The sequence below is a fragment of the Acipenser ruthenus genome, chromosome 55, assembly GCF_902713425.1.
Source record: "Acipenser ruthenus chromosome 55, fAciRut3.2 maternal haplotype, whole genome shotgun sequence".
NCBI classification, from domain to species: domain Eukaryota; kingdom Metazoa; phylum Chordata; class Actinopteri; order Acipenseriformes; family Acipenseridae; genus Acipenser; species Acipenser ruthenus.
The window spans coordinates 143,721-155,000 of NC_081243.1; the positions used below are offsets into that span (position 1 = coordinate 143,721).

General features: G+C 44.8%; 1 protein-coding gene across 2 annotated transcripts; it reads left to right on the forward strand.

The window, feature by feature from the left end:
* The first annotated feature begins 2,516 nt into the window (after positions 1-2,516).
* Positions 2,517-9,468, forward strand: LOC117967548 (myoD family inhibitor-like). Of its 2 annotated transcripts, none has more exons than XM_059017209.1 (5): positions 2,517-2,796; positions 4,570-4,684; positions 4,842-4,943; positions 5,076-5,339; positions 7,190-9,468. In XM_059017209.1, exons 2-5 carry the CDS (start codon positions 4,582-4,584, stop codon positions 7,435-7,437), a joined length of 717 nt encoding a protein of 238 aa, XP_058873192.1. In that variant the 5' UTR covers positions 2,517-2,796; positions 4,570-4,581; the 3' UTR covers positions 7,438-9,468. The 2 variants fall into 2 exon arrangements, with proteins under 2 accessions (XP_058873192.1, XP_058873191.1); XM_059017208.1 differs by lacking the exon at positions 7,190-9,468 and adding an exon at positions 6,772-7,169.
* Positions 9,469-11,280: the final 1,812 nt, after the last annotated feature.

Sequence of the window (11,280 nt, forward strand, 5' to 3'; positions counted from 1 at the left end):
TGCGCAATAAGCGGGGGACGTGATCGTTTTTAAGAGAAACGCTGGCAAGTACGTAAACCGCCCCCCCCCTCCCCCCACATACATGCATGCATACATACATACATACATACATACATGCATGCATGCATGCATGCATACAAAGCCTCGGGGTGTTTCAGTATTTCAACATTTATAATTTAATTTCAAAAGTAACTCCGGCCAGACAGGTATTTACGTAAACATAAATGGTAATCCACTATGTAAATTGCAGCGGGTCGTACCAACTCAGTTTCAATTATCTGACGAGATTTTACGGATCATTTTTAAAAAATATTATTATTATTATTATTATTATTATTATTATTATTATTATTATTATTATTATTTATAAATGCTGTTTTGCAAAACTGCGCCCCCGTTTAAATGACTTAATCGAGGTTCACACTATAGTATCGGATTCGATTAATCGACTCACGCATCCTCATATATTCCTAAACCGTTTTCGAACTGGAATCGGTTATATAAGGAACTGAAGTATCGATTTCTAAACCGATTGAGTTCGGCATCGAAACCGCCCGTTTGATTCAAAGCAATCGATTCTAAAATCAATCCATCCCCTGTGTAAGTAAAGGTAGTCATATTATTATTATTATTATTATTATTATTATTATTATTATTATTATTAATTACCGAGGATCGATCGATTTAGCATCCTGTACTGAACTTCAAAAGAACAGCAGCCTCGATTTATAATCAATGGAGGCAGACTCACGATAACGTCTCTAAGCCACGTTGCTATCGATAAATCGAGTTACGTAACGTCAAACAACGATACTGAATACGTTGAAAAATAAAATTTGGAAAACTACACGAGGGAGCTCGTCTGTAAACTCTATAAATGTGTATTTAAGCAAAGCATTGCTGTTTTCAGTTGTCCAAATGTGCGGTGAGTGATGTTTTTTTTAGAAATTTTTGGGCTTCGAAAATTTGTAAAACAACTGTGTGATGCACCAGCGCCAGAAGCAGGAAACACACACACACACACACACACACGATGCCTCGGTGCACTTGTATTTTAAAAACGAACAAACATAAGGTAAATCGAAATCGAAATCCAAAACAGCGCCGAAGCTGGGTAGGAGGAAACACAAACGGCTTATCGGCTGTTCTCCTAAACTTCCCTCCCCCCTCAGCCACCCGTGACACCCGGCTTTGTTCTTTTTAAGCGGCATAGTGTCTTATCCAGGTTTTTTTTTTTTTTTTTTTTTTTAATTTATTTTAAATCAGGCCGTTTTTTTGTTTTTTTTTTGCAATCGAAGTGTGTGTGTGTGTGTGTGTGTGTGTGTGTGTGTCTTCTCTATGGCTCAAGTGAATTAATCTCTTACAGCGTGCCCTACTGGGCTGGAGTGAAACTACACGACATTGAAACGCGCAGCGTTACAACACGAAATGTATCCTCGCACCGACACTAGGCGTCACCATGAGAAAATTGCAGCCTGATATATATATATATATATATATATATATATATATATATATATATATATATATATATATCCAAGGCAGGCTTGAGGCGCGGAGACTGAACTGCTCCCTCCCTCCCTCCCTCACCCCCCTAAGAGAAAGGGGGCTCCCTCCAGTCCAGGGCAGGCTTGAGGCACGGAGACTGAACTGCTCCCTCCCTCCCTCACCCCCCTAAGAGAAAGGGGGCTCCCTCCAGTCCAGGGCAGGCTTGAGGCACGGAGACTGAACTGCTCCCTCTCTCCCTCACCCCCCTAAGAGAAAGGGGGCTCCCTCCAGTCCAGGGCAGGCTTGAGGCACGGAGACTGAACTGCTCCCTCCCTCCCTAAGAGAAAGGGGGCTCCCTCTAGTCCAGGGCAGGTTTGAGGCACGGAGACTGAACTGCTCCCTCCCTCACTCCCTCCCTCACCCCCCTAAAAGAAAGGGGGCTCCGTCCAGTCCAGGGCAGGCTTGAGGCACGGAGACTGAACTGCTCCCTCCCTCCCTCACCCCCCTAAGAGAAAGGGGGCTCCCTCCAGTCCAGGGCAGGCTTGAGGCACAGAGACTGAACTGCTCTCTCCCTCACCCCCCTAAGAGAAAGGGGGCTCTCTTCAGTCCAGGGCAGGCTTGAGGCACGGAGACTGAACTGCTCCCTCCCTCCCTTCCTCACCCCCCTAAGAGAAAGGGGGCTCCCTCCAGTCCAGGGCAGGCTTGAGGCACCTAATATATTGTACCTTCTCTGCTATACAAAGAGGGCTGTTTTTTTATTTCTTTCTTTCATTCTTTCTTTCTTTCTGTATTTATTTTGTCCAGCATCAATTTACAAAAAAAAAAAAAAAAAAAAAGTTCCCGCAGTGGTAGCCTAATATTTTTGATAATATTTAATTTCATTTTAATTATATTTTTTTGTACCCTGTAACTTCCCAAGCAACTTGGGCTGAATGTTATTTCAGGAAAAAAAAAACAGGATGCCGTGACGATAGCATTAGCAATTCCAGAGAGAGAGAGAGAGAGAGAGAGAGAGAGAGAGAGAGAGAGAGAGAGAGAGAGAGAGAGAGAGAGAGAGAGAGAGAGAGATTCACTTTATCGTCACCCAACGACTGTCTAAACGGAAAACTACGTTAGCCGACAAACTTCAAGTTTCGCCATCAAGACCTCAATGCGACACTACTAAACACCCCAATAGTGCTTTATAAAAAGATAACACATTTATTTAATTAATTTTTTATTCATTCAATTATTATTATTTAGTTTTTATTTTCTTTTTTCTATTGTGGTATTATCCCAGGGTCTAAGACTGGCTCCAACCGCGAACAGGTAAGGCTACAGACTGAACAATAATTAAATATATAAATCTTTTGCATAATGGTGATTAAACTATAGCGCTTTTAATATATATTAACAGACAGTTACAGAACGAGTTATTGCTTTGACTTTTGCGTCATACGGTCTGTATCGTGATATAAACTTTAAATAATACAGTATTTATTATAACTAACTAGAATTACAAAATTATACAGACAACGTTGTATTCCATATATATATATATATACTATCGTGACCACAAAACTGAACACACCCAGCGTCTTAAAACGTCTTAAAACGCTGTCGTTCTGCACCGAACTATTTGGCTATTTTTCTGTAACTGTTTGGTCTGGAGCGATGTACCATACTATAATATTCACGAATACCGCAATATTGTACGACAAAGACGTTTCAGGTCAAACTATATGACATCACTATACGTTTCCACACACAAAACTCCTAGGCTTTTGATGGCGTGGTTTGCATACTGTTGATAACGGCTTCTTACACTGTAGACGGGGAAACAGTGTAATTCGCCTAGAGATTAAGTATTGTTCGATTTTGTTTTGAGAACGGTGACGCGCAATCGATATTATTATTATTATTATTATTATTATTATTATTATTATTATTATTATTATTATTATTATGATGTCCGGTCCAGTTCTAGGGCAGTATTTAGATTAAACCGAACCGCATTCCGTTCATTATTCAACAGCGCTCAGTACAGATCTCCTAAAGACAGAATCACTAATAAGCGTTTCAACACATCGTTTATACTGATAGCTAAATAGCCCCCTCCCCCCCCAGGGCAATTATATATGTGTCGGTAAAAAATAGGACGTATCAATTATTTAGCTGCGTTCTGTCCGGGCTGTTTGCCGGGCACCTTATAAGATTTCACGCCTTGCTATTCACACACCAGAATTGCTATTTAATAGAGAGAACAGAATTATATAAAAATATATTAATTAGGCTATGTGTCCCAAACGACTTTTTTTTTTTTTTTTTTTTTAATTTATTTTGGTTGAGAGCAACACTATTTTCTAACTATTGCGTCAAAAAAAAAAAAAAATTTGAAAGACCCATTCATCACACGGGAGTCAACAGAGGCACGGATCACAACTTGAGACAAGAGGCGTCTGTTCCCGGTCAGTTCTGTTATTTTAAGAAAATCAGGGGACTGTTTGGAACGTCGCTATTAACCCTGTACTGCCCATTTCTCTATCTCAGTGTTTATAACCACCCCTGTGTGTATAGATAGATAGATAGATAGATAGATAGATAGATAGATAGATAGATGTTAAATCCAGCCTCTCAAGTCAAAGGTGGTCAAAGGTTACGCATCACCCTATAGAATGATCTCGTTTAGCTTCATGAAGTCGAATGTTTGTCATACAGATGATGTTTCTCTGTGCTTGTTGATTGTGCTTCGGATACCACACCTTGAAAATCGAGCGATTTCACTCAATGTGTTCCCTTCTGTATGCGAGTCAAGGTTGTTATAATAGTAGAAAACACTAGTGGAGGCTTTGAGTAAATTGTTGATGCTCAGAATGCATCAGAGTAGAAAAACGCAACATGTCTAAGACTTTCGCACAGCAATGTGTGTGTCTCTCTCTCTCTCTCTCTCTCTCTCTCTCTCTCTCTCTCTCTCTCTCTCTCTCTCTATATATATATATATATATATATGACAAGACTGCTGATCAATGGTACATATGGAGAGGATGAAGTTAAAATCTAACGCCCCTAATTGAACATTTTTGGGGTCCCCTTGTTTGACAGATCGGATCCCAGATGTCTGAGTGCGTGGCAGACATTGTGGACTCAGGGAAGGCCAGGGACGCAGAGGCCAGTGGCCCGAGCGAAATGGACCCACACAACGGGCCGCCGCGAGCAGGTGAGGGACTGGAACTAGAACTGGAACTGAAAACCAGGAGACCCCAGCCTGTTTCTGCTCAATTGCAATCGTTCATTTCGATCTGTTATTTGAACCTCCTGGTATCAAGCCCCTTTCTTTAACCCCCCCCCCCCCCCCCTCATTTTTCTCTCCTCAGAGGCGGAACCGGCCGACGAGCGCTCGCTAGCAGGAAACGAATTCTCCACCAATGAGAGAGAGCAGCTCCTCCCCTCCACACCCGCCCACAAAACTGGAGAAGGTAAACAGGAAGTGAGGGTCACTCCCGTCGCCAGGCAACTTCCTTCACCCGGATTACTTTGAAAAAGAAAAAAAACAAAAAAAAACGTTTTATTTTATTTTTGAACATTTTTCTTTTATTTGACCTTAACAGACCTCGCCTTACCTCAGCCTGAATGCCCGCCCCCCTCAGCTAGCTACACAGAGGCCCCTCCGCCTTATGTGAACGGCCACTCCCACCCAAAGGGCGTGTCCAACGGAGCCCCGCCCATCTGCACGCCCCCTCAGCTTCAGGTTCCCGTCAGATGCCTCCAGAACCATCGCCCTGGCAACGGGAAGCGTCTGACTACCTCCAGCTACAAGAGCCAGCATAGCATCAAATGCACCGCCTCCCACATGCAGCAATCAGCTGGAGAAGGTGAGTCAAAGCACTGCCACTAGGGGGAGCTCTGAACCCCAGGACTGGGTGCAGCAGCAGCAGCAGGGCTAGTGTGAGTTTCTAACCCTGCTCAAACTCCTGGCTCCTGATCATTTCAATATTAATAATAATAATAATAATAATACTAGACTTCATTGAGGGGAGCTCTGAACCCCAGGACTGGGTGCAGCAGCAGCAGCAGCAGCAGGGCTAGTGTGAGTTTGTAACCCTGCTCAAACTCCTGGCTCCTGATCATTTCAATATTAATAATAATAATAATAATAATAATAATAATAATAATAATAATAATAATAGACTTCATTGAGGGGAGCTCTGAACCCCAGGACTGGGTGCAGCAGCAGCAGCAGGAGGGCTAGTGTGAGTTTCTAACCCTGGAAATCTCATTCTAGCTGCTCAGATGATGCAGTGTGATCTTCAAGGGGCGTGATGCGCAATCCGTCTCAATTGAAAGCTTCCCTAAACGACACGGCTGGGGGGTTTGAATGACAGGCTAATGCACTTCACTCACAATTAAACTGCGGATTCGTTCTCAATCCATTAGCGCCTTCCCAACCCTGAGCCAAATGTCTTCCATTACTGACTCTGTGAGCAGTAAGCAACTTTCAACGTCATTAGAATATATTTTTTTTTTGCATTGCCCCTCCTATATAAGCGTTTCCCGTAGCTTGTACCTCTCTGTGCTTTACAATGCTTCCCTATGCTTTACCAGACCTCTCTGTGCTTTACAATGCTTCCCTATGCTTTACCAGACCTCTCTGTGCTTTACAATGCTTCCCTATGCTTTACCAGACCTCTCTGTGCTTTACAATGCTTCCCTATGCTTTACCAGACCTCTCTGTGCTTTACAGTGCTTCCCTATGCTTTACCAGACCTCTCTGTGCTTTACAATGCTTCCCTATGCTTTACCAGACCTCTCTGTGCTTTACAATGCTTCCCTATGCTTTACCAGACCTCTCTGTGCTTTACAATGCTTCCCTATGCTTTACCAGACCTCTCTGTGCTTTACAATGCTTCCCTATGCTTTACCAGACCTCTCTGTGCTTTACAATGCTTCCCTATGCTTTACCAGACCTCTCTGTGCTTTACAATGCTTCCCTATGCTTTCCCAGACCTCTCTGTGCTTTCCAATGCTTCCCTATGCTTTACCAGACCTCTCTGTGCTTTACAATTTGCTGTGGTTTTACTATGGGGCACTTTTGTAAGGGTTAGTTTCTCTGAGACACATGAACTAACATTTCACAAGGAGCTGCTCAAACTAACTGACTCCTGTTTTTCTCTCTCTCCTTCCTTGTCTATCACACTCCTCCACTCTCACTCCCCTTTCCCACTCCGCCTCTCCTCCCCTCTCCTTCTCTCCCTCGCGCGCTCCCCTCTCCCCTACCTTCCTCTCTCTCCTCTCTCCTCTCCTCAGAGGTGTGTGCCTCTCTGTTTCTTGCCTGCCTCTCCTGTCACCTCTCTGAGTGTCTGCTCATCTCCCCCTCTGTGTGCTGGACATGTACGGACTGCCTCTGCGCCCAGTGCTGCCCCTGGCTGCTGCCCCCTCTGCTGGCCGGATGCCGTCACTGCGCGGGCTGCCTGAATGACAACGCGCGATGCTGCTGCTACCTCACGGGCCAATCAGGCTGCTCGATCTGCGAGGCGTGCCTGCAGACTACGGAATGTCTGGAAATCGCCATGGAGATCTCGGAGCTCTGCTTCCACTGAACCAGAGAGAGACATCGTGCTTATGTGATTTAATACACAACCCTTACAACTAAATTATATGCTTTTATAGGGGTTCTGTATGCGGTACTAATGTATTTTTGTCTGCTCTCTGTCTCCCCCTACAGACCGCTGTGTGCACTGCATCCTGGCCTGCCTGTTCTGTGAGTTCCTGTCTCTATGCTCCCTATTGGTGGAATGCGTGGCTTGTGGGCGGGGCTGTGGGGAGGCCTGTTGCTGTGGGGGCGGGGCCTGCTTCAGGGGCGGGGAGGACAGCTGCGCCACCGCTATGGATTGTGGGATGCTGGAGGACTGCTGTGAGTCCGACTGCCTGGAAATCTGCTTCGAATGTTGTTCCATTTGCTTCCCAGCCTAGGAAAAGGAACTGTCTTTCCTTCCCCACCTGACTGCACCGTTCCGCCTTTCCTTAGAGGATCAACACTTTAAACTGTAGAGAGAACGGGAGGCTCTTATACTCTCTGAACAGCCTCCCTCTGCTCTGTGCTGGTAGAGCAGAGAAAGGGAGGCTCTTATACTCTCTGAACAGCCTCCCTCTGCTCTGTGCTGGTGGAGCAGAGAGAGAGAGAAAGGGAGGCTCTTCTACTCTCTGAACAGCCTCCCTCTGCTCTGTGCTGGTGGAGCAGAAAAAGGGAGGCTCTTATACTCTCTGAACGGCCTCCCTCTGCTCTGTGCTGGTGGAGCAGAGAAAGAGAAAGGGAGGCTCTTCTACTCTCTGAACGGCCTCCCTCTGCTCTGTGCTGGTGGAGCAGAGAGAGAGAGAAAGGGAGGCTCTTCTACTCTCTGAACAGCCTCCCTCTGCTCTGTGCTGGTGGAGCAGAGAGAGAGAGAAAGGGAGGCTCTTATACTCTCTGAACAGCCTCCCTCTGCTCTGTGCTGGTGGAGCAGAGAAAGAGAAAGGGAGGCTCTTCTACTCTCTGAACAGCCTCCCTCTGCTCTGTGCTGGTGGAGCAGAGAAAGAGAAAAGGAGGCTCTTCTACTCTCTGAACAGCCTCCCTCTGCTCTGTGCTGGTGGAGCAGAGAGAGAGAGAAAGGGAGGCTGTTATACTCTCTGAACAGCCTCCCTCTGCTCTGTGCTGGTGGAGCAGAGAGAGAGAGAAAGGGAGGCTCTGTATATAACCCAATGGTTTAAACATGTTAAAAATAATAATAATAATAATAATCATCAAAATTTTGCTACTGGTGCTTACAACTGGATCGTCACGTGCAGCTGCTGTCAGAGCCGAGGTGACTCTGTGATTGCTGATGTTATTTCTGGTTACGGTTTGCTGTAAATACGTTATGTTCTGGGATTCTGAAATAACAAAATAAAGAGACTCTAAAAAAAATCAAGTCCAATGACGTCTTACTGATTATAATAATTACTGAATATATTCCCGTAGCACAGAGAGGTCTGGTAAAGCACAGGGAAGCATTGTAAAGCACAGAGAGGTCTGGTAAAGCATAGGGAAGCATTGTAAAGCACAGAGAGGTCTGGTAAAGCATAGGGAAGCATTGTAAAGCACAGAGAGGTCTGGTAAAGCATAGGGAAGCATTGTAAAGCACAGAGAGGTCTGGTAAAGCATAGGGAAGCATTGTAAAGCACAGAGAGGTCTGCTAAAGCATAGGGAAGCATTGTAAAGCACAGAGAGGTCTGGTAAAGCATAGGGAAGCATTGTAAAGCACAGAGAGGTCTGGTAAAGCATAGGGAAGCATTGTAAAGCACAGAGAGGTGTGGTAAAGCATAGGGAAGCATTGTAAAGCACAGAGAGGGATGGGAAAGCATAGGGAAGCATTGTAAAGCACAGAGAGGTCTGGTAAAGCATAGGGAAGCATTGTAAAGCACAGAGAGGTCTGGTAAAGCATAGGGAAGCATTGTAAAGCACAGAGCGGTCTGGTAAAGCATATTAAATACCACGTTAAGCTTACAGAAAGGGCACACATACCGATTGACGCCCATTTTCAACTTTCACCGACAAATATCTGCGGCCCAGTTTTTTTAAAAAAAATTTTTTATTAACGAGCTGTGTCAAAGTATTAGCTCGGAGATTTACAGCTTCCCTTTGACGGCACTTTGAAGAGCGCCAGACCTGCGTCAGTGCCGGTCGACCCTCCTCCCCCAGGACACAGTTTGGAAAGCACCGCGTTACAGCTGGCGTGGGGCCCGCGCGCAGTTTCCTTCCAAATTCAGAGCAACATTCCTCACTTTTACAGTAGCAGAGAGGCAACCCATATATAACAGAGTCCCACAGCGAAATGCACAGCACAGTGTAATAAAGCATAACGCAGGGTAAAGCATAGGGAAGCATTGTAAAGCACAGAGAGGTCTGGTAAAGCATAGGGAAGCATTGTAAAGCACAGAGAGGTGTGGTAAAGCATAGGGAAGCATTGTAAAGCACAGAGAGGTGTGGTAAAGCATAGGGAAGCATTGTAAAGCACAGAGAGGTCTGGTAAAGCATAGGGAAGCATTGTAAAGCACAGAGAGGTCTGGTAAAGCATAGGGAAGCATTGTAAAGCACAGAGAGGTGTGGTAAAGCATAGGGAAGCATTGTAAAGCACAGAGAGGTGTGGTAAAGCATAGGAAAGCATTGTAAAGCACAGAGAGGTGTGGTAAAGCATAGGGAAGCATTGTAAAGCACAGATAGGTCTGGTAAAGCATAGGGAAGCATTGTAAAGCACAGAGAGGTCTGGTAAAGCATAGGGAAGCATTGTAAAGCACAGAGAGGTGTGGTAAAGCATAGGGAAGCATTGCAAAGCACAGATAGGTCTGGTAAAGCATAGGGAAGCATTGTAAAGCACAGAGAGGTCTGGTAAAGCATAGGGAAGCATTGTAAAGCACAGAGAGGTCTGGTAAAGCATAGGGAAGCATTGTAAAGCACAGAGAGGTCTGGTAAAGCATAGGGAAGCATTGTAAAGCACAGAGAGGTCTGGTAAAGCACAGGGAAGCATTGTAAAGCACAGAGAGGTGTGGTAAAGCATAGGAAAGCATTGTAAAGCACAGAGAGGTGTGGTAAAGCTTAGGGAAGCATTGTAAAGCACAGATAGGTCTGGTAAAGCATAGGGAAGCATTGTAAAGCACAGAGAGGTCTGGTAAAGCATAGGGAAGTATTGTAAAGCACAGAGAGGTCTGGTAAAGCATAGGGAAGCATTGTAAAGCACAGAGAGGTCTGGTAAAGCATAGGGAAGCATTGTAAAGCACAGAGAGGTCTGGTAAAGCATAGGGAAGCATTGTAAAGCAGTGAGGAGGAGGAGGAGGAGGATGAAGATGATGAGGAGGATGTTGGTCCATCCAGCACATTCCTCACAGCCTTCCTCGTCTCTGATGCCTGTTTCCTCCGCTCTGAAGCTTCAGCCAGCGGGCTGTCTAAGAGCGGCCACCTGCCTTGCTTTTTAGAGTAAACAAGTACTTCCTGTCCCACAGGGGCTTTAAATCATACCCCCCCCCCCCATAAAAGTGAAGTTTAAATCTGCACTGTGATTTTTGCGGTTTTGCATTTCAACACAGTAAGAGAAACTTCATAAATTCAACGGCAAGCGTTTCCACTAGAAGTCTTTCTCAGCGTCTTCAATAGAAACACTAAAAGAAACTTCATAAATTCAACGGCAAACGTTTCCACTAGAAGTCTCTCTCAGCGTCTTCAATAGAAACACTAAAAGAAACTTCATAAATTCAACGGCAAACGTTTCCACTGGAAGTCTTTCTCAGTGTCTAAATTCAGCACTGTTGAATGTTTAGTAGTTATGAATGCTGTCAAGTGAATACAAACAGAACTCTATTCATAAAAATAAAAATAAGAAACTGACAAGTCCTGCAGCGATCGCTGAAAGCAACAGCAAACCAGAACTGCCTATCAGTCTGAAAATCCAAAAAGTAAAGAATATTATTCCTGGTCCACCCAGAGATAAAAATCCACGCTACCACCCACCCTGTTGTAAAGAAAATACACAGCAACATACCACCCTGTTATAAAGTCACAAAAGGAACACCAATGGCTTTGCCAAAGAAAACAAAAATACATTTTCATCATTTTTGTAATGGAAAGGGAGGGAGTGTCCTGCCCCCTCTCAGAGAGACCTGTCAGGCAAAACTCTGTCTCTGTACCCCCGCTCCACTGATCCTGCCCCTCCGATCACAGAGAGGTCTGGTAAAGCATAGGGAAGCATTGTAAAGCACAGAGAGGTCTGGTAAAGCATAGGGAAGCATTGTAAAGCACAGAGAGGT